This window comes from Sabethes cyaneus, chromosome 2 (genome assembly GCF_943734655.1).
Source record: "Sabethes cyaneus chromosome 2, idSabCyanKW18_F2, whole genome shotgun sequence".
Classification (NCBI taxonomy): Eukaryota; Metazoa; Arthropoda; class Insecta; order Diptera; family Culicidae; genus Sabethes; species Sabethes cyaneus.
In genome coordinates, this window is record NC_071354.1 from 126811983 (window position 1) to 126836274 (window position 24292).

Below are 24292 nucleotides of genomic sequence, written 5' to 3' on the forward strand. Positions count from 1 at the left end.
GACCAACTGCCACATGGACACGATTCAATGCAGGCATAGAATAGCTGATAATGTTTTTCATTTTATCTGGACGAACCGATAATCAAACTTACCGCACGGTTGCACTTTAATCACAGTCAAGTCGTGCTCCGTACCAGACGTGTTTTCAACCCGCCTCAAAGAAATAGGAAATATTCTCTTCATGAACCAACGTGCCTTTTTATGAGAACTTTCAACGTTCTACAGCATGTAGTGGATATGCCATTAAAAATAGGCTTAGTTTATATTTAAGGGGAAAACTGCATTCCTTTTAATCATTGTATTCATTTGTATTCATTTTGTTAATATTAGTTTTTTTGGCAACGGGCTTGTAGCCTATACCTTAATGAGCAATAAAAGATTTGTTATACTTAAAAAAATCTTTATTAATCTGTTTGAAGAAGTACATCAAAAAAACGGAACTAATTATAGTCCACCTCGACCTCTACCACCAGATGGTCCTTGGCCTTGCCAGTTGCCTTTTCCCGGAGGACGGTTTCCTGGATTAGCACCTGAAATAAAAATGCACGTTAGTTAAAGTTCTTTGAAAATTAATTAGACATGTAATCGGCATGCGCAGTCAAAACTTATATATGTCGTAAAACAGGGTAACATTGATCTTCGGGGTAACATTCATCAGTTCATGAAAGTTAACAGAAGTTGTTTGTTTCACTTATTTATGTGAAAGATCAAAGATATAACTGATCAATGTTACCCCGTTTTACGGTATATGTTATTTATTCCAGTGAAAATAGCTGCGAGAAACCACATTGAGCATGTTCGGCCAAAAAATTAAAGTTTTGCGCAATCCTCTCGGATTTGAATACATCTTTCAGCAAGTTTTCCGTGCAAAAGAAACAACGTATTTTAAGCTAACACAATTGAGCCTTTTCGAACCATATAGCGAATTCATAAATTAACCTGGGTTCGTGCTAAATCGTAACCGAAATTTATGAACGATACGGGCAGTTTGACAGATCGACCCGTAAACCGTAAAGCTAGACAGTTTTAACCTGCGCTTCAAACTGAATGCTGTCAGTTTAACCGAAATGCAATCTCGGTTAATTTATGAACGCTTTGACAGCACTTCGGTTAAAACTGAGTGCTAATCGACCTGAGCCAGGTTAATTTATGAATTCGCTAATAGTGTTCTGTTGACCTTATTTATCGGAAATGAGATTTTTGCATAAATCGTATCTTATTGCATAGATGTTGTAGGTCTTAATTTCAGCGATGCCAGATCAGCGGCTAGCGGGAATCTAGCGGTTTTCTTAAATAACTCAGCGGGATTTTAGCGGGATGTCGATTTAGCAATATTTGGTAGGCAAGAAGACTGCTGAAAAAGAGCCCAGGTAACCAATAAGCATTTCCAATGCAATTTAAATGCAAGCCAATAAGCATTTAAGTTGCCTTAAATGCTACTTAAATGCTATTTTGGCAAAATATGCGGCTACTTTACGGCTAGCCCTCTTATAGTGCTGACAATGCTTATTTGCAGCTAGTTACCGACAAGAAGAATTTAAATAGATTTGTGGATGCCAATTTACGACAGTTATGCAGTCAAAAGGCTGATAAACAGCAACCTGCAGTATAAAATGCCAGGGATGCTAATAAACGACTGATTTACTGCTTATACTAATGCTTATTGGTTACCTGGGAGGTTGACAGCAAAACACTTCGGTTATTGACAATCCAATGTCTGCTCATGCATTGACAAATGGTTCAGTATATTCTGTTGATTATAAAACTCCGTGGTTTTTGCCTAGAATGGGATGAGTTTTGACAAATACTCATTAGAACTAACTGAAAAAGAAGACCACCAAACCAATTCGTTTTGCGTATTCCTAATTTTTCCACAAATTAATTCGTTGCCAAAGGCAAAATCCAACTGATTCATGAATTGGACACAAAACAGCACTTATGTATCTATACTATATACATCGTAGTTTGCTATATACCGCAGCATTTGTATGATAACAAAACCAAAACAAATCGGTACATTTTTGCTAAAACAAAATATCAGCGAGAACAAAGAGCCAATGCGTTTTGCAGATATTTTTGATTTTTGGGTGCTTATAAAGATTGAAACATATTTTCCTTTGTAACCAAAAACCATAACCATTTGCCAGCGTTGCTAAAATTTTGCATGATTTTTATCATAGAATTTGTGCTAAAAGCTTCTTTCGAAATTTTTGCATGTGTTCTTAGACTCCTTAATCTTTAAATGCTTGCGAAATTTCGTAGTAAACTGTCATTATATGAGGGATAACAAAATATTTCTTTTTCTGTTTCCTGAAGCCAAAAACTTCGTCAACATGAATGCAGCATATTTGCAAAATGTTCATTTAATTGCAACTTCTCAATTTCAGCAGATCATCTTAATTTCAAATGCAAGCCTTACTGAAATAAATATTGTTTAATTTTTATTCTGCACCAGAAACGAAAGAATAATATGACCTTTGATTCAGCGGGATTTCTAGCGGGAAATAGACTCTAGACAGCGGGATTTCAGCGGGAAATCAGTCTCTGGGCAGGGAGAAAATGGGCAATCGACCTGGTAACACTGCTTACTTTAGGACAGGGCGGGTGGGCAGTAAAACGGTGGCTAAACGGTTGTTGTATTATACATCTAACTTTCCTTACAATACAATTTTGATTTAAAATATTTGAAACTATATTGAAAAAAATGTGCTAAGAAAATAGTTGTTTTTTCACTCGTCTAAAACATACCACGGGCCAAGATTGGCACCTATTTGATAAATGAGTTTTTTGCTTAAAATTTCATTCCTATTTTTTTTTTTTTTTTTTTTTTTAGGGTATGAAATGGGGAAGGCAACTAGGAAAAAGCGCTCTAGTCATCCCAAGCCCCTACCTAGCGCCTCCACGTGGCCATACCTGGAAATACTTCAATTTGTATAATTGAGTAGCCAAGCTAGGAGGTGCGGGGTCGTGCGGTTTTCAGTTCCTAACCTTACAAATGTAGTTTTAGGCAACCATTAAACCACACGACTTTATTTTCAAGTATTATATGATTTAAACTAATATTTTTGGCAAACTAATCTATTTTCAGAGAGCGAAATAAGGCGCTATATATCCTTGGCCAATTGCAGCCTGGCTTCTGGTCTAAATGCCATTAGGTCATCCCTGAGGGTCCGGAGTCTTAACCTTTATTAGCAAAGATACTCCCTACGACTGTAAATAAGTCATTATCTATGTATATGGGAAGCGTTTGGTACGGGAGGTCCACGCTTTCTTCCTTCCCCTTGATTTCAAGGAGTTTAATGGAATTAGGTATTTTTTCTGGTTCCTTGGAATTCTCTCTGCGGTACATGCTGCGCAGTTGGCCTGGCCGTTGACAAGAAAAATGATTGATTCAAGTAATCGTCATTTTCCAGGATGCCTTCAAGAATTGGCTGCGTTAGTGTGAGATTAGATTAGATTAGATTAGATAAAGTTTCATTCCTATTTTTTAGAAAAGCCTTAATTACTACACATAAGTTCCAAAAGTGTCGTATTAGTAAAAAATGCTGATAATGGGGTTGACATTTTTAAACAACTCGAGTAGTTTCTCAATAGTCACTTTAAAGTTTCGAGCTTTAGGGATTGAAGTTTGTTAAGGGACTCGAGACTGGCTGGTAAACGGCCTGGTAATGCGTACCATCGGTGCCTTGTGCACTGGGCATGAAATAGACCCCACAGTGGTTCACAACCTCTTACCTAGCAACTCCTACCCCTACCTCCTCGTGGTACCAGCCGGGACACGAGCTACCTCGGTGGAGATCGGGTAACCAACCCCGGTGGAAACCAAGGTCGTATGCTGACAGGGGAGGAGGGCTCCTTCGAGCTACGTTGGCGCTCCGGCGATACTGCGGGGTTGGTTGCGGGCTTTGCAAGCCTGAACCACTAAGAAAACCAAAGCAATGGACTCCGTAAGTAATAATAATAACTCTAATCGGAACAATGGGCAAAGACCCAGGCGACTAAAACGGACTAACGATTGGAAATTAGGAACATGGAACTGTCGGTCTCTAAATTTCCTCGGAAGTACTCACGTGCTTCCTAAAGAAGTGAAGAGCCGCAAGTTCGACATCGTAGCGCTGCAGGAGGTATGCTGGAGAGGAACGATGGTACGTACGTATAGAGATGGTCATACCGTCTACCAGAGCTGCGGCAATACACACGAGCTGGGCACAGCTTTTATAGTGATGGGCGAGATGCAGAAGCGGGTGATCGGGTGGTGGCCGATCAACCCCCGAATGTGCAGATTAAGAATCAAGGGCCGATTCTTCAATATAAGCATAATTAACGTGCACAGCCCTCACCTCGGAAGTACCGATGATGACATAGACGAATTCTACGCGCAGCTGGAGCATGAATACGACCGCTGCCCAAGACATGATGTCAAAATTATCATCGAGGACTGTAATGCTCAGGTTGGTCAGGAGGAGGAATTCAAACCGGTGATTGGACCGTTCAGCGCCCACCCGCAAACGAACTAAAACGGCCTAAGACTTGTCGACTTCGCCGCCTCCAAGAACATGGCCATACGTAGTACCTTCTTCCAGCATAACCTCTATCATCGGTACACCTGGAGATCACCCAACCAGACAGAATCACAAATCGACCACGTTCTGATAGATGGTCGGCACTTTTCAGACATTATCGACGTCAGAACCTATCCGGGCGCTAACATTGATTCGGATCACTACCTAGTGATGGTAAGGATACGTCAAAAACTATCTGTTGTTAACAATATACGATACCGCCGCCCGCCACGGTATAATCTAGCGCGGCTGAAGCAACCGGAGGTCGCCGAAAACTACGCGTTATCTCTCGAAACCGCGCTGCCGGAAGAGGGTGAGCTGGATGAAGCCCCTCTTGAGGACTGTTGGAATGCCCAAGTAACAACGGTAGCTGAATTGCAAGAGCAATGGTTGTTTACGGGTTGGTTTAAGGCGATCAAAGCTGCATAAAGTAAGCACTCAAATGGTGTTTAAATAAGCGATGTTTAAGCTACTTTAAGTTTTTCAAACCAGTTCTCTCCCAAAAGCTGATAAAAAAAACTTAATAGCGGATTTTTCTGCTAAACAATCTGCTTCTAAGCAACCATAAACATCAAACCGTTTTACGGCTGCTTAAAGGTGTTAAAATGTAGAGTGGAAGCTGTCATTAGATTCACAGCTTTCAAACTACTTTAAGTCTGCTTAAGGGTGTTAAAGTGGCTTTACAAACTTCTACCAAGTTTTCTTTCGGCTCACAGCACACATACTGTCAGATCATAGAATTTCGCAATTCGGCTGACAGCAAAAGTTTGTCAGTTATCGACATTATCGACTGCTTCACGCTAGACGGGCTACTGTTTTACCTGACTCACTGCGAATATGCGTATTATTGAAATAAAACGTAACCATACGTTTTATTCGTTTATAACGCATATGCAGGCAATATCGATAACAAACGATTTTTTATAAGTTGTGCTTTTGTTATAGCATTTAATTTGTAAAAAGTTGCATAAATAACAATTCAGTTTCACAATACAATTATTGCGTACTACTCGCACTTGAAATATAACGTTTAAGTACGTTATTTTTAGTGATCAAAATTAACGATATTTTCGATACAAAGGCGATATTTTTCGAAACCTTTCGAACCAACACGATCCCGCGAACACAACGCATATTCGCAGTGAGTCAGGTAACACAGTAGGCTTCAGGTGTAAAGATATTCTCACTGCCTGTTCTGCAGATGCAAATGGGGCGGATCATACGGTGAATGCTTATGGATCAAAAGATGGCGGGTTCAATTCCCGGAAAAAAGACATGCATTTTTAATTAGCTTAGCTAGCTTACTTGTACGAATTAAAGTTATTCGAAACTAAAAATATCGCGTTCACGGCGAAATAAAAATGATGCGTTCCATTTTTTTTAAATTTAAAAATAGATTTTTTTTGGCTGCATAAAGGTTGATGAAGCGTTAATTAAGCGACTGGAAAAGTAGATTGCAAAACTATTTCTCGTTCTAAAAATAGAATTGACAGCATTGCGCAAATTGGCTATTTAAAAATGCAAAAAAGTTTCTATTAAGCTTCATTGCAGCTTCGAAAGCAGCTATTAATTAGCCTGAAGCTTGATAAAATCACCAGATTTAGATGTTTAAGAGCTGAAAAAAGGTTTTCATTTCTAAACCTAAACCATAGATCAGCCACAGGTTGAATAAAATCAGCTATAAAAGCGTTTGATCAGCCTGAAATTGTTACTTGGGATGCCGTGAAAACAGCCATTAACAGCGTAGCGGAGAACGTCCTAGGCAGTGTGGCACCGAATTGACGTAACGAACGGTTTGACGAGGAATGCCAGCAGATATTGGCTAAGAAGAACGCAGCGCGGGTACAAATGCTGCGTAGAGCCACCCGTCAGAATGGAGCGATACAAACAGAAGCGGAGGCAGCAAACCCGACTCTTCAAGGAGAAGAAGCGCCACCAAGAGGAGGAGTGCGAAGAACTCGAACAGCTGTACCGCTTTCACGACACACGGAAGTTCTATCAGAGACTCAAAGGATCTCGCAAAGGCTTCGTGCCGCGGGCCGAAATGTGCAGAGATAAAGAAGGAGGTATCTTGACTGACGACCGTGCGGTGATCGAAAGGTGGAAGCAGCACTACGACGAACACCTGAATGGCGTGCAGGCGGGAGACCATGATAGCGGAGGAAGTGACCACATTGGTGCAGCAAGCGACGAAGATGTGCCACCCCCATCGATAAGGGAAGTTAAAGAAGCCATCCAGCGGCTGAAGAACAACAAAGCAGCGGGAAAGGATGGCATTGGAGCGGAACTTATTAAAATGGGCCCGGACAAGTTGGCCGGCTGTCTGCATCAACTGCTTGTCAAGATTTGGGATACGGAACGGCTACCGGAGGAGTGGAAAGACGGGGTTATCTGCCCTATCTACAAGAAAGGTGATAAGCTGGATTGTGAGAACTACCGAGCCATCACTATCCTGAATGCCGCCTACAAAGTGCTGTCCCAAGTCCTCTTTCATCGACTATCGCCAATAGACTAGATTTGTGGAAAGTTACCAGGCCGGCTTCATGGAGGGTCGGTCTACAACAGACCAAATCTTCACCCTACGGCAGATCCTCCAGAAGTGCCGCGAATTCCGAGTCCCCACGCACCACCTGTTCATCGATTTCAAAGCCGCATATGATAGCGTAAACCGACAAGAGCTATGGAAAATTTTGGACGAAAACGGCTTTCCGGGTAAGCTTACTAGACTTATCATGGCTACGATGGATGGGATCCAGTGCTGTGCGAGAATCTCGGTTGGATTGTCGGACCCATTCGAATCTCGCAGGAGACTTCGACAAGGAGATGGTCTTTCCTGCCTGCTATTCAACATTGCGCTTGAAGGTGTTATAAGGCGAGCGGCGATCGAAATGCGGGGCACGATTTTCAATAAATCCAGTCAATTTATCTGCTTTGCTGACGACGTGGATGCTGTCGGCAGAACATTTGAGGCGGTGGAAGATCAGTACACTAGACTGAAACGCGAAGCAGAGAAGATTGGATAGAAGATAAATACGTCTAAAACGAAGTATATGCTGGCGGGCGGGACCGAGCGCGACAGAGCTCGCTTGGGCAGTACCGTGGTAATCGACGGGGATAAGTTCGAGGTAGTCGACGAGTTCGTATACCTTGGCTCACTGGCAACAGAGGACAACAATACCAGCCGTGAGATTAAAAGACGTATTATCAGCGGAAGTCGGGCCTACTACGGACTCCACAAAGACTTGCGGTCGAACAATTTGAGCCCCCGTACAAAGTGCACACTGTACAAAACGCTAATTAGACCGTTTGTCCTCTACGGGCACGAAACGTGGACACTGCTAGAAGAGGACCTACGAGCACTCGGAGTTTTCGAACGGCGGGTGCTAAGAACCATCTTTGGCGGAGTGCAAGAGAACGGGGTATGGAGGCGAAGAATGAACCAAGAGCTCGCGCGTCTCTACGGCGAACCAAGTATTTAGAAAGTGGTTAAAGCTGGACGGATACGTTGGGCAGGACATGTTGCTAGAATGCCGGACAACTATCGTGCAAAAATGGTTTTCGCATCAAATCCGGTAGGAACAAGTCGAAGAGGGGCACAGCGAGCGAGCTGGCAAGCACTGGGTGCCCGCGGAACTGGAGATCAGTTGCCATGGACCGAAACAGATGGAGAAATTATACTGCGCAGGCCTTGTCATAAGACGCTAGGCCAATTAAGTAAGTAAGTATGTAAGTAAGGCCCAGTAAACCATTTGGTTTATATATCTCGATTGCAACTGAGGTATACGAAATCATATCTGAACGAAAAAGTTATATTTCACGCCATATAAGAACATATATGTACCAAAGTGGAGGCGATATACGTGCGAAAATGTTGACAACTATTTGTAATTCTATTTTGCGTAGTTTTTATAACACGCAACTAAATACTCCTGAATATATGATTAAGATATAATCAAATATTGCAATTGTCTATACTGCTTTATAATTCATAGTCATGAATTGTATATGAAGACACGCACGACTGCAAAACAACTTATTGTTCACTTCGATTTGACATACTCTAATCATTATACAATTCCAATGTGAAATTGACATGAAAACGATTTAATGTGAACTTTCTATTACGATTTTGTGTTATCTGGGGGAATCCTGCATTTTTATCGAATAAGAAATGTTCTATTTTGCTAGCTTGAATGCCAAATCTCCAAGGGAGTCACCCCATACGAGCATTTTTAATTTCAAGGATGTGATGGATTATCACTTTCTCTTGTTTCTGGCTGAAACTGGTCTTAAACGACCTCATTCCATTGATATTCACTGTCTGCTGAAACATTTTGAGATATCATCCTACATGTCATAGTTTATGTGTTTATTTGCATAAAAATATCAACAGGCCTACTGGCCCTACTGATACACTTAAACTAGAATCTACGTTTGTGCGAAGCTTTCGTTTTTTCTAATGAAATAATATTACATTATGAACATCGATGGCAGCTGGAAGATAGTTTATTCATTACCGTTTTTGTCCCGAAAATGTGTATGGCAATAAAAATAATTGAATTTGAGTTATTTTTTATTTTTGAAAGCTATGTTGAATATTAAAGAGTGACCATCTTGCCCCCTGGTGCTCATTTTACCCCGGCAAAACGGAATATTTTCAAAAAGTTATAAAATATGAAAGAATCACTAGAAAATGCTTTTAAACGATTCATTTGGGAAAGTACATGTTGTTTAATCGTAAAATCGCTGTAATTTATAAATGAGCATCTCTTAATTCTCTCAGATGCTTATTTTCTGATGGCAGAATGTTATAAGAAATTAAGGCTGTCAGAACGATAATTTATTTTATGGAATTTTTCCAACAAGCACAATATTTTATATACAATTTAATAGTTTGTGGGAGTTTTTTAACCAAAAGTTCTTTCGCAGTTGTGAAACGGAGGGGTGCCCTTCTTGCCCCGGGTCCTCTATCGAGATTCTAGAATCATTTAACTTGATCGCCATTTGCGCCATCTAGCGAATTGGGGTCAGTCCCGCCGTAGTGGTTAGCATTCACGCCCCTCACGCCGAGGACCCGGGTTCAAATCCCAACCCCACAGAAGTCACGAATGACCCAAGCTGGTTAAAGTGACTATAATCTAAAAAAATCTAGCGAATCTAGTTCTCAAACTTTATTGTTCGTTTCCAGACAGACTTTCTGTGCGCGCGCCTCTGTTTCGTGCGACGAGATTATTATTACTCTCGCGCACAGTATTTCTATCTGCAAGCGATGCGACAACGTATGTCACGTACGATTTGTTATTTGCTCTTTTGCTTCTCCTTCGTGAACCAGCGGGGTGCGTCCAAAGGTTTCTCGTCGCTTTACAAGTTGAACGAGATAATTGTATGGCATGTACGTGAGACAGTTCGTGCGCTTGATCTCGCGAGACTTGCTCGTGTGCTTGTCGCGCTGCTTGTCGCATGCCGTGTGTTACGCTTTGTGCTGCTGGATAAAGCTTGGGTTTTTTCGTCGTCGTTTTTTCTGCAATCTGGCGCATTGAATAGTCAATAATTAGGCAGGTAGCAACGGATTGGTTGCAAATAGTGCTTGAAAGTTTACCTTCTGCGGCTGAGGTGGTAGTCTGAGAAACATCAGAAATCAGAAAAATGCAACAGATACGCTATGTATTGTATTTTGATTCTGAAGTTTTAAAAGTTGCTAAACATATGTTCCGAATTCTAAAATAAATAAAATGTGAATATACATAATTCAATAATAACAATTATTAAGTTAAGTTTAGGTGTCCAGCAGACTTCAACATCAGAGTAATCGTTAAGATTAGGGTACCTTAGCAGTAGGTGTTGTTAATTTCGCATCGAACTTTAGTTGTACTTTTATAATATTTACGGATAACCCTCCCATGGGGTAGGTGGTTTGACGCGTACTTCGGCTAACCGACCTAATCTTAGTTCCGCATGTAGAATGTAATATAGTTTAAGTTGGATATATGTGTAGTATGTAGTATTGCATAAATTAATTTTACGTGTAGCATGTGTCTCGTAATGCGGAATGGAGCGAAATTGAACGGATCTGATTTTAAATCAAGTCCGTTTAGGCCGAAGCACCGGGAGAACTTACTCAGTTCCCTAGATGAAATGCAGGTATGCACAGAAATTTCTCTAGAAAACTTTTCTTTTTTTCCTTTTTTTCGGGTTATCCAACTGGTCGCTTAATAGCGTATAAAACTCTGCGCTGGGCCCTTTTGTGATGTCAACAAAGTGTCAGGGAGACCTCAAACATCAGTTCTACCTGACGAGACAGGCACTGTCGCCCACTAAAACACAGGTAGAGCCCCAAGCATAGCCATCACGCCTATACCCGCAGGCGGAGGCGTTCCGGCCCTGGGCGGACTCCACGAACTGACTCTAAGATCTCTCTGCCAAAGGCCGGAATATCATATTTTAAATATAATGATGATGATGATAATAATGATGATGATGACGATGATGATGATAATGATGATGATGAGAAGAAAAATAATAGATCGAATTTGTAAATGTGCTTTGGACTTTTTGTACCACTCGAGTTGCAATATGTGGTATAGTGAAGAAGTGGAGGATTCGTCAGCCCCGCCTGACACCGGTCTTCAACCGCGCGCCCGCTTTCAGTTTTCCAACACAAACAACCACAAATGAACCAATAGGTAAGACAAATTTCGGAGCATTAGTGGTTATCAACTTATCAGGGCAAATTTAATCTTTCATCCCCTCAGCATTCACAGTGTATTCCCACGATACAAAGTAAATTGAACGCAGCACAAGCTGGACGTTCGCGGTAGTCGACAGAAGCTTCAAAATATAGAGACTCGCCCGCCTTCCAACCCCCGAGACCAAAGTGCTGTAAAACTCTGGGCTTAAACGTCTCTTTAAGACTCGACCCCTTCCCATCGACAGAGCCCGCGGGCGGCCATCAGAGCTCAGGACAGCCACGGGGCCAGTGCAAAAATCCTACTCTATCTAGCAGCGCCGCCTAGCCGAAACTCGAACACGCGACACGAATTGACCTAATTTTCCCATCTGCTACCTAAGAAGTGCTAATACCCGTAATCATTACAGAGTGGTCCTTCGGCATCCAATCGGATCTGGTATCCCGCTTAGATCCCCTTACTAACCCTAAGCCCCTGACCAACTCATTCAATCCGACATTTTTCGGAGATATTTGTGACAGTTGTGATAAATAGGGATGAATCCCAGAAAACTTCATCTATTGTCAGAGATCCCCATACTGGCCTTATTCTTAAACGGAATAAAAGCACTTTCTGAACAACGCAACAATCACATTTGGTAAATTTTTACCCCGAGTCCCACTTGAAATCACAAAAGTATTTTGATATATACCCACATTCAGAAGTAAACGTGACCGCTGTTCATTTACTGATTAGTTAAAAAGCCCTACACCACGACAAGGTTCAATTTTATCGTAGGGAGAAATTTCTCTAGAAAACTGAAACCAAATCCTACCCACCATTCATGAGATTTTGACTTACTCATGAAAATTAAAATTGATCGCTAGTTAGAACGAACGAGTGTTCAAAAATGATGTGATGTCTTTATTTGCGTAATCGAGACATTTTCTTTGGGATTGCCATAGAATTTGTGGCTGTTATGCGATTATGGACAGCACTGCACTGAAAAATATACACACACATACATGTATCCATGTGTATGCATGTATGAGTGTGCATGGGTGTATAGGTACGAATGAATATATGTTTGAGTGTTCTATGATGAGCCGGAATTTCTGGGTATGAAATGGGGAAGGCAAATGAGCGTCCAATATAGCTCTAGCCATCCCAAGCCCCTACCTAGCGCCTCCACGTGGCCATACCTGGTAATGCTCTATTGAGTAGCCAAGCTAGGAGGTGCGTTGCTGGGTGGTTCCCGGCTGCCTGGTCTCAAAACCGCGGTTTTGGGCAGATGGCGGAGCCACACGGCCTAGCTAATAGGTAAGCCTAATAAGTTATTTTAATTATTTTTTTCGTTTTAGCTTATGAAGCATCTCCTGATATATAGTAAAAACTGGCCAAAACGAGTTTTAATACTGCACATGGATACCAGAATGAAAAATTAAATTAACTTTTAAAAATTAAAATTAAATAAGAAGCATTTATGGAACCCAAAGGACGCTACTCTATTCCATACGAAGGACTGCTGGTGAGATTGTTCTATTTTTATCATTTATACCACATTTCATCTTAATATCATATCATATATTAACAGTATTATTATTGATATCATAAATGTGGAAGGCTGGATGACGGAGTGGATTGCCAACCTGAATCCTTAAGGTCTGAAGCAAATATGGCACTTCTCAATTCAAAACAAACAAATCATCACGTGGGTTAAAGTTGGTATAGCGAAATTGATTATTACATGGAAGGATCCTAATGCTGGAAGGCGAGTCTTATAACCCCGGAATGCGCACAAGTGCCTCTGCTTGTGGGTCCGCCCAATCCCTTTTGGCCCTTCTGTAACAGCATTAGTGTGAAATTCATTTGATAATCAAATTTGGATCTACTGTAATTCTACCCACATACATTGGCAAGTCCTTGAAATGATGGTGGCTTTCCCCTACTACTACTACTACTCTATGATGAGCCGGAATTTCTTCTTATACCTATGCTGCCAAACTGCTGTTTTACTGACTCACTGATAAACACGAATATGCGTATTATTGAAATAAAATGTAACCATACGTTTTATTCGTTTATAACGCATATGCAGTTAATATCGATAACAAACGATCTTTTATAAGTTGCGCTTTTGTTATTGCATTTAATTTGTAAAAAGTTGCATAAATAACAATTCAGTTTCTCAAGACAATTATTGCGTACTACTGGCACTTGAAATATAACGTTTAAGTACGTTATTTTAGTGATAAAAATTAACGATATTTTCGATACAAGGGTGATATTTTTCGAAACCTTTCGAACCAACACGATCCCGCGAACACAACGCATATTCGCAGTGAGTCAGGTAATACAGTAGAATTATTAATGGGCAGGAAGTTATAGTCAGTAGCTGTGTTTCCTGTGTCAGTTTCCTATGCTATTACTATTATTACTAATATTGCTATCGTTGTTGTTACTGTCACCTCTATTGTATTATTTTTGTTTTGGAAATAATCTATACCTATAAAGAAGGATTTCTGTCTGTCTGTCCTGTGTTCCTTATAGAATTAAAAACTACTGAACCAATCGGCGTGAAAATTTGCATGTAGAGGTTTTTGGGGACAGGAAAGGTTTTAGTGATGGTTAGAGACCCCTCCCCCCACTAAGAGGGGGGGCTCCCATACAAATGAAACACAAATTTCTGCATAACTCGAGAACTAATCAAGCAAATAGAACCAAATTTGGCATGTGGGTGTTTTCGGTGACAAGAATTTATTCTAGGGTAATTTGAGACCCCTCCCCTCTTTATAAAGGGAATTATAACTCCGCTCCCCTTTAAGAGGGGGGGTTTCCATACAAATTTCCTCATAACTCGAGAACTAATCAAGCAAATGGAACCAAATTTGGCATGTGAAGGTTTTCGAGGGCAAGAAAATTTTCTATGTTGAATTAGGACCCCTCCTCACTTTAAGAGGGGGGGCTCCTGTACAAATGAAATACCAATTTCCTCATAACTCGAGAACTAATCAAGCAAATGGAACCAAATTTGGCATGTGTGTGTTTTTGAAGACAAAATTTTTTTCTATGATGAATTGGGACCCCTCCCCACTTTAAGAGGGGGGGGGGCTCCTATACAAACGAAATACAAATTTCCGTATAACTCGAGAGCTAATCCAGCAAATGGAACCAAATTTGGCATGTAGGTGTTTTTGGAGGCAAGAATGTTTTCTATGATGAATAAGAACCTCTCCCCACTTTAGGAGGGGGGGCTCCTATACAAATGAAATACAAATTTCCTCATAACTCGAGAACTAATCAAGCAAATAGAACCAAATTTGGCATGTGGGTGTTTTCGGTGACAAGAATTTATTCTATGGTAAATTGAGACCCCTCCCTCTTTATAAGGGGAATTGTAACTCCTCTCCCCTTTAAGAGGGGGGGCTTCCATACAAATTTCCTCATAACTCGAGAACTAATCAAGCAAATGGAACCAACTTTGGCATGTGAAGGTTTTCGAGGGCAAGAAAATTTTCTACGGTGAATTAGGACCCCTCCCCACTCTAAGAGGAGGGGCTCCTGTACAAATGAAATACAAATTTCCTCCTAACTCGAGAACTAATCAAGCAAATAGAACAACATTTGGCATGTGGGTGTTTTTTTGGTGACAAGAATTTATTCTATGGTGAATTGAGACCCCTCCCCTCTTTATAAGAGGAATTATAACTCCTCTCCCCTTTAAGAGGGGGGACTTCCATACAAATTTCCTCATAACTCGAGAACTAATCAAGCAAATGCAACCAAATTTGGCATGTGAAGGTTTTCGAGCAAGAAAATTTTCTATGGTGAATTAGGACCCCTCCCCACTTTAAGAGGGGCTCCTGTACAAATGAAATACAAATTTCCTCATAACTCGAGAACTAATCAAGCGAATTGAACCAAATTTGGCATGTGTGTTTTTGGAGACAATTTTTTTTTTCAATGTTGAATTGGGACCCCTCCCCACTTTAGGAGGGGGGGTCCTATACAAACGAAATACAAATTTCCTCATAACTCGAGAACTAATCCAGCAAATGGAACCAAATTTGGCGTGTAGGTGTTTTTGGAGGCAAGAATTTTTTCTGTGATGAATTAGGACCTCTTCCCACATTAGGAGGGGGGGCTCCAATACAAATGAAATACAAATTTCCCCATAACTCGAGAACTAATCAAGCAAATAGAACCAAATTCGGCATGTGGAGGTTTTTGGACGCAAAAATATTTTCTACGGTGAATTAGGATCCTTCCACACTTCAAGAGGGGGGGCTTCTACACAAATGAAATACAAATTTCCTCATAATTCGAGAACTAATCAAGCAAATGGAACCATATTTGGCATGTGGGTGTTTTTGGAGGCAACCATTTTTCCCATGATGAATTAGGAATTCTTACCTTTTTAGGAGGGGTGGGGGGGGGGCTCCCATTCAAACGAAATACAAATTTGCTCATAACTTTAGAACTAATCAAGCAAATGGAACCAAATTTGGCATGTGAGAGTTTTAGATGGCAGAATTTTTTTTCTGTGGTGTATTACGACCCCTTTCCCTTTTAAGAGGTTGGGCTCCCATACAAATGAAATACAAATTTCCTTATAATTTGAGTACTAATCAAGCAAATGGAACCAAATTTAGCATGTAGGAGATTTTTGAGTCTTGAATTTATTTTATGATAGTTAGAGACCTCTCACCCCTGTGGTAGGGGGATATGGACTCTCATACAAATAAAACAGAAATTTTTGCGAAACTCAAAAACTAATCCAACTCGAGAAATTCGAGACTCTTCCATAAAACATTAATCAATAACAAGACCACAAAAACTATCTATAGTAACACTAGATCATTCAGGACGAGCCGGTCGCGAGTGTTGCCGGTGACCCGCCGTCGGAAGCGCCGCCCACTGGGGGGCTTGCAAAACTCGAGAAGTGACAAAGATCATCCGAGATTCATGATTTATGTACAACACAGGTTAATTTGTGGCAATACGAAGTTTGTCGGGTCAGCTAGTTAATTATAATTATTGTTATTTTCTCATTTCCCTCCTTTAGAGTGATTTGCATGTCTTGTGACTAACCGCGTTAACGGTATTCAACTAAAAATATAAAATTATCACGAATGACGCTGTTTGTCTCCCAAAGACCCTCCTAATGCTGATGAGCTACTGTCGGAGAGTCCATCAAGTCGGACGGTGGCAACTCACAAGCAGCCTGCTCCTCTCCGTTCTTGCTGCTGTCGTCGCGGTCGGACTCAGTACAGTGGATCTCTCGAAAAGCTTTATAGCCTCGATATGCATTTTGTTCTGTCCATTGCCCAATCCTGGCAGCCTTCAACTGGAATTCCACTTCTAACTAAATCTTTTTAGAGTATAGCTCTTCAAGAAAAAACAGATATTCGATTCTCTGGTTGATTCAAGCGATAGCGAAGGGCTGTCCTCAATATACCTTCATTCCCACTTCCTAAAATATGGTCATAGTACATAATATATGGCCATGGTATGAGGGTTTTTTCGATTCAATACCATCCTCACAGAATTATCAACTTTTTTTTTTAAACTTATCTTAGGACGTGTTTATTTTCTTATTTTTGTTTGTTTGTTACAAATTCAGTGTATAATTTTTATTACATAATGCATATAAATGTGTTAGTTTCACAAATCTGCAAATTCAATGAAAATAATGTTAAAATATAGTTATGGCTTGCAAGAAATTTAAATTATTAGATCCAATGTTCCTTGTTCTACGTTGATTCGCCAGTTTTTTTTTGTGTCAGAGAAAACCATCAACAACCAATAACTCTATAACACATTGGATACCTATGTTTCAGATCCTCAATTTCTTGAGGGCAATAAACACTAAAGGTATATCCAGACAACGTGTCGGCAGAACTAACTCCTTGCATGGTAGCTACTTATTTCCAAGAAAGTACCAAACAAGTTGATAGTCGGACAATATCTAATTCAGAAAAGTGTGTTCACAATCCTTGTTCCATTCGAACTGTGAATATTATAGCTCTACATACATTGTTATATTTGTTAGTTACAGTACTGACGTTGAATTCTAAGATTTTATTTATTTGACTAATTTTCTCGTACGACCACGCTTTTGTTTTATAGGTGGAGAACCCGCATCAGTTAACTCAGAAACCTCCATCTCTTCATCCGACAACCAACTATCACTTGTGTTATTTGATGATTTTCTCTGACACAAAATGTTTTTATGCTTTCCATTATTCGAGCTGACATTTTTTAATTCTTCCTATTCATTTACCGATACTTTACTGAGTTGATCTACGACCCGTTTAGATTTTGACGCACCTTCTGGTGTATTTGTGATAGCGTTTAGTGCTATTGTTTTCGTGTTATTAGTGTACAAGCTCCAGTGTTGGGCACCGCTAATTCGCTAACCGACCAATCGAGAAATGCTAGTTGTACTTTATAATTTATATTCGGACTAACCGAATTGTTGCTGGGCCATGATTTCAAATGAAGTGCCGCTGTTTATTTTAAAATTAATAAACTGTAAAGCATTTTATCCATTATAATAGGTTTTGATCTTAGGTAAATTAAGAAAAGCCATGTAATAAATGTAAATTGCAAATAATTTGTACAGCGATAGATTACAATGCAAGTTGTTGCGATATGATTAAAAATAAACAGTAACTGTTAATTTGCAGTTTGCGATTAGTGATTAGCGAAATTTCCACGATTATCGAGCAAATTGTATCGGTTAGCGAATTAGCGAATTAGCGGTGCCCAACACTGACAAGCTCGTTTGAGATGTTTGCTGACCTTGTGCGCTATTGTTGTTTGGGAGAACGAAACAGTTCATTGAGATTTGTGAAATTAACTCCAGCCTTTAGATTTTCGATAACTGGATCAGATTCTTGACGGATTTGTTTCACTGCCCCAGCATAGTCTACTCCGGATGCCCTAAGCCTGTTGCTAATGTTTCCTTCTCGCATTTGCATCTCCATGTAGCTCGCCTCGATGCATTTCCTGCCCCAGTGTACCGGTTTGCAACAATGCCGGCATGTCTGTTGCTGATGTTTGTAAGTTACTAGAGTTATTTGTCCATTGATGTTAATGTAAGATGGTACGGCTGTGTGCAGCCGAATGCGGACTGATCGAATTCCGTTTTTGATTCTCTCCAATACGGCAGGCTCTGACCATACTTCTTCTTTGATCCAAAGAACTTTTCCATACTCCTTCATTGTGTTTTCGATGTCACTGATCTCTGTTTGCGCTGATATATCGTGAATGCGAACCGTGGTTGCGCCATCCTCCTTATGAACAGTGATAGCGTATTTTATGTTTTCGATGACCAATTCATGTTTGCTATTGTTCTTGTCTACTGCTTTGATGGCTTGTTCTTCAGTTTGGCATTCGATGAATACTAATGATTTCCCGGTGTTATACTGTAGGGTGTTGATGTTTGAAAACGGCATTTCCAGGTTTTCTTGAACAAACTTAACAATCAGGTCCATATTAACTTTCCTTTGCGGTACATTAGTCAGGTCCATTACGAGCGTGTTTAGACGCGGTCCATTTGTGGTTAAGTGATATGGCGTTACGGCCATTGTTTTCCGTGTTTGTTAGTTGTATGTGTTGCGCACAGTTCTACGAACTGGCAGACGAGTTTAAACAATACTACTCAGCTCTTCAGAGACGTCTTCACTGCTTGACAGTTGGAGCGATACTGTAGCAACTTAGTTAACATCTTATTAAATCTTGCTCCAGTGACAGCTTGCACTTAAGACTTAACACGGCATATATACATATCTTCAAGTGAAGTTCTACTTGTTCCACCTCATCCTTTCTTAGTACTTAGTACTTAGTATCACTTCAATTGACCATGGTCTGAAGAGCATACCGACAAATCGGTTGACTACCGCTACAAATAGGCAATTATTGCCACCGGGAATAATACGAGCGAGTACCAGTCCCCATTATATCGCATCTGCTCTATTTTTCGGAAGTTCCAGTAGTTTTTCGATAGTTCTGAGCGCTAATATTGCTCTTGAATAATATTCCGCACAAAATATTCGAAAAATTTACGCCAACAGCTACAATAATGCAAAGATGGTAGATAAAGAAGCGGCTGTGGCTTTTAATGAGAATAGGTGGTTGAACAGCGCTGGGTCAACCATGATGACATGGGTAGTTGGAGAGATGAGTAGCGTCCATCCTAGCGAGTAGTTAGTCGGTAGTAGCGTAGGTGATGGACAGACATAGAATTCTCGTGATATTACTAACCCGAAAATTGCAATCAACACGTGGACTTAAAATTTCCTCTTTTCTTTTCCTTTTTTTTCTTTCTCTTCCTGATCTCTATCGCTTCTTCTCACGGCAACAATAATGTTGTCGTGAGGGGCGGCAAGAGATCAGCCACAGACGACTGCACTGGTGACAACGATGGAGAGGACGGCATGGAGCCGTGAATTAGACCAAAGTAAGATTGAAAAAGAACAAGACGAGCAAACCAACAAAGGAAAGAGAAAACAAGATAAGTACAAGTCATCTTATTCAATATTCCACCAAGTACACAATTATAGCGGATATGGAAAGAGCCAAGTTCTGTCATTCTTCTTCCTCATTAACCCATCATCACCAACGCATTATGGCGCTAGCGTTATCCGCAAGGATTCTTTTATCATTATCACAACCACCTTATCTCAGCCCTGGACAGACTTGGCTCTAACTGCCCCACCTCGTGCTGCAAACAGAAACAGAAACAGAAACTTTTATAATATTTACCCCGCCATCCGGGGTGAGATTGTGCCACTGGGGTGAGATTGTACCAAAAACCAAAAATGTTAATTTGTGAAAATTTATTATATCTATAGAAACTGGTGACCTAAATTCAAAATGATGATGAACATAACATATTTATTCATAACTTAGAATGGAACACAGATAATATTAGCACAATATTTAGCCTAAACATGGTTTCAAACTTCGCGATCAAAAATACTCGGAAATAACGCTTGTAAACAATGTCCCGCATAAACCAATCCAAACAAGAAATCGCATCAACTTGCCATTTTAAAGGTATATAAACTAATCATTTACAATGTATTGAAAGGTTATTATGCGTTGGATAAGTTTTGATTACGAAAATAATATTTTTCGAAACTTTGTACTTTTCGAGCTTCACGGGGGTGAGATTGTGCCAAGCCATAATGATCGATCCAATTTGTGAATTTCACATACACAACAGAAATACGTCAGTATACACCAGTACACTCACATTCTTTACTATTGAGCACAATATTTTGCCAGATTAGATTGCATCATCCATTTTGGAGCAAATAGCATCAAAGATCTGCTAAATAATTTAAACTATTTTTTACTTTTACTTTGGAATGTTCAGATGCTTTGAATAAACACTCTAATATAAGACGAATATATTATACCGTGTATAAACTGCCAGTTTTAAGGATGGGGGAGGGGGGTGGCATAGGCCACATGTTTTGCGGCCGCGGGTTCTCGAACGAAGTTAATAGTTACTTTTGTTAAATGATCAAATAGGTATGCCCTCTTAGGATACACCCCTTAATATATCTCCCCCTTGTTAACCCTAGAAACGCTACTGGCTATATAAATGCTGTCCATTGAGTACGGACTCATTTTTATTTATTTCAGAACTCCCCGGGTTATTTTCGTTCATACTTTTTGTATGATGCGTTGTTTTTGGCCGACCCCCTGCCCCTAATAATCCACTTAGTTCATGGACAGCCCTATATGAACTACTTTATACTGATATATATGTGTATTGTTTATAAACATGCTAATGTTCACTGTTTAGGTTTTTAGTTTAACTTTATGTTTTTGGCACAATGTCACCCCCTAGAAGGGGTGAGATTGTGCCAAAGTTCATGCACTTCCAGTAAAATGAGGTTTCATTGTTACTAAACCATCTCTACGGTACTTGTTAATTGAACAATTTAGTATACATTGATAGGTTTGAAATCAACTTAGTTCCTAAATTGCGTGTAGACTGAGCTAAAGAACAAAACCATATGCTTTTTTGGCACAATATCGCCCCGGATGACGGTATTACTCATGAAAAAATCTATCCTGAGACATTTAAGCTCAAAAATGTATGAATTTGCGTACAGTATTTCGATTTTGGCATGCCACGATTTTCACACGGACCGAATTTAGCAGTAGAATTTAGAAAGTATTTCGCTTCCAAAAATATGCTTAAACGTCAATCAGTTTCGGTATACATGTCCAAAATGACGCAAAATGATGACGTCAGTGTGTGCATGCAAAATAGTTTGCAGTTGTAGAATTTTTCAACAGATAATATTTTTATTGACATAGAACTATGAGTACATCTTACCGCAGGGTGTCAAAAACTTGCCTGCGTCTGCCTGACGCTCTTGTCGGGCTTTTCGAGTATAAAATTGTTGTAATCGTAGATAAATCATTGATTAATAATATTTAGTCCATTTTTGACTAATTTTTATTCAATTTTTCCATAACAATAAGGGTCTCGATTTTAGCAACATAGGCGAGACGCATTTGTTGCCAAATTTGAAATCCTACTGTATTTAAATAAAAAACCCAAATTAATCCACCTAGCGGCGTGACCAAGCCTTTCTACTGCCACAATAATCATTATTTAATTTCTCATGAACATCTATAATTAACTTGACTATATTTTTACATATCCGTTCCGTATTCCTCAAAATCCTTATTTGCCAGTAAAATTCACAACGTATTGCGTAGAATAATTATATTTTCTTTCCTTGGGTGCGTAAATACTTGTAAGCGTCATTTATGTTACTTGATGAACACCTTATTTAGTTTTATAATCGGTCGGCCTTAACTTTCAGGCTTCAGAGCCACATACAGAGCCACATAAGTTAGCATCTTTGAAAAACAAGAGCTCAGAAAAATTATTATTATACTTCGTTTTTGAAGAAAAAGGATATCTACATTAAAATGATTAATCTCAAAATTTTACTATTAGTTTGCTTGGCTTCAATTTTTCAATATATCTGAATTAGAAAAAATAACTGAATAAAGCATTAGATATGAAAAAGAGAAATTAAACTTTTTCTTAGCTGGCGCTCCTTCAGATAATTATTTTTGCATGAAAGTCAAAACTTAAGCTTCTTTTGAATGTACTTTCATGAAAGGATAGTCTTGATTAGCTTGATCGCATCGTTTTTACAATGTTAGAGGGTTAGGAAAACAAGATGAGGTCGAAAAATAGTGCAAAAGCTGCGCCATAAACATGCTTGAGAGTGGGAAATATGATCGATATGATTTCCAGTGCTTGTCATTTTTGATTTATTTATTAAAACATGATACATGACATAAGACATCTGTCCTTTAAAATGTCACTAACGAAAACAAATCTTATAAAATTACTACCGTGCAACGTTTACTTCCTATTTTTCATGTAACATTTCTAAGCTCTAGTATCTATTGATTGAAAAGAGTATCTATTGATGCGCAAAATTTGTATAAATTTATTTGGAAAAATCGACTCATCAGTATTTTTAATCCTATATACCACTATACCTACATGCTTAAATTAACTTCTTTTCTTCGCTTTTTGCTTTTCTTGTACAATTGTGAATAACAGCAAGTGAAGAAAATGACAATTGAAATATGAAATCAAAGAGAAGAAAACACTTTTCGATTGAATCCCACTATTTGATATTTATTTGCAACAGATATGTAGTTCGCCTACGAAGTGCAGGCTTCATCAGTGTCTTATTTTAAAGCGTATACGTATCTGTCGCGAATAAATATCAAATAGTGGAATTTAGTCGGAAAAAGTTTTTTCTTTTCTTTGATTTCAGAGTTCGTATTCCACGAAGAGGCTTCAAAAACTTCAGACAATTGACATGTTTCTCACTTTTCTTGAATTTCAATGCAAATTTAAAAAATGCAAATTGTCATCACATACACACACATACATACATACATACATACATACTTACATACATACATACATACATACATACATACATACATACATACATACATACATACATACATACATACATACATACATACATACATACATACATACATACATACATACATACATACATCCATACATACATACATACATACATACATACATACATACATACATACATACATACATACATACATGCATACATACATACATACATACATACATACACGCAGACACCACACACATTGAATACAATCAACATTTGATTGATATGTTTTGATTTCACACGTTTTAACGGTTTAATACACGGTGCTTAAGTGTTAAAGTTTGAATAACTTTTGAATGAACCGTCCGATTTTAAATAACTCGGTTTCGTTTGAAAGATCTCAGCAGCAATTTTCAAATGATAATAAAATGTGTGATGTTTTTCATTGAATTAATGCTTATATGTTACAAAAATATGCTTTAAATACTATTTTTTCACATTTCATTTCTAGAAGTCCAATCGTCATGAAATTTGGAAGTTAAGGGTTTGCAAGGCTCCTCTTTCATATGCAATCAACTTTGTTGAAATCAGTTAAGGGACCTATGAGATAATTAAGTCCCATATTTTTCGTATTTTTATACATAACTTTTGAATTAAAAGTCCGATCAGTATAAAATTCAATAGCGACCTAGACACATAGACCTTTCATTTGACACTAAGAACCAGGGCCCGGCATCGTCGAAACAAATAAATGAAACTGACTTTCTCTTACCTTCGCTTCATACATGAAGTGACTTGCTTCATTTGTTGAACTGAACGTTTCAAGCAAGCTTCAGTTTAAGTTGGTGGCTGCTTCAATTGACGACGGCAGAAAGTCAGGCACGATTTGTCGACATTGACAAGATTAACTTTAATATGCGTTGCATTGTAGGAATTGTTCCTTAAATTCAATTCATTTGCATTCAAGTTGCTGGCCTTCTTCTGAATATTTGATAGAAAAGTTCAAATGAAAAGTTGAAACCGATAGTCATGACGAAGTGAAACCCGTTTCGCTGACGCTGACTGAAGCTAGTTTGAAACTGAAGCGGTGCTGCTTCTGTAGAAACCGAAGCTTCACTGCTTC

The 24292-nt window shown here is 39.3% G+C and overlaps 1 protein-coding gene across 1 annotated transcript in view; it reads right to left on the reverse strand.

Moving 5' to 3' along the window:
• Positions 1–388: 388 nt before the first annotated feature.
• The window catches only part of LOC128734912 (small nuclear ribonucleoprotein Sm D3), a 37955-nt gene continuing 14051 nt past the window's right edge, over positions 389–24292 (reverse strand). The window contains exon 3 of the mRNA XM_053829313.1: positions 389–530. Coding sequence (XP_053685288.1) covers positions 445–530 — 86 coding nt within the window. The 3' untranslated portion in view covers positions 389–444. The remainder of the gene's footprint in view (positions 531–24292) is intronic.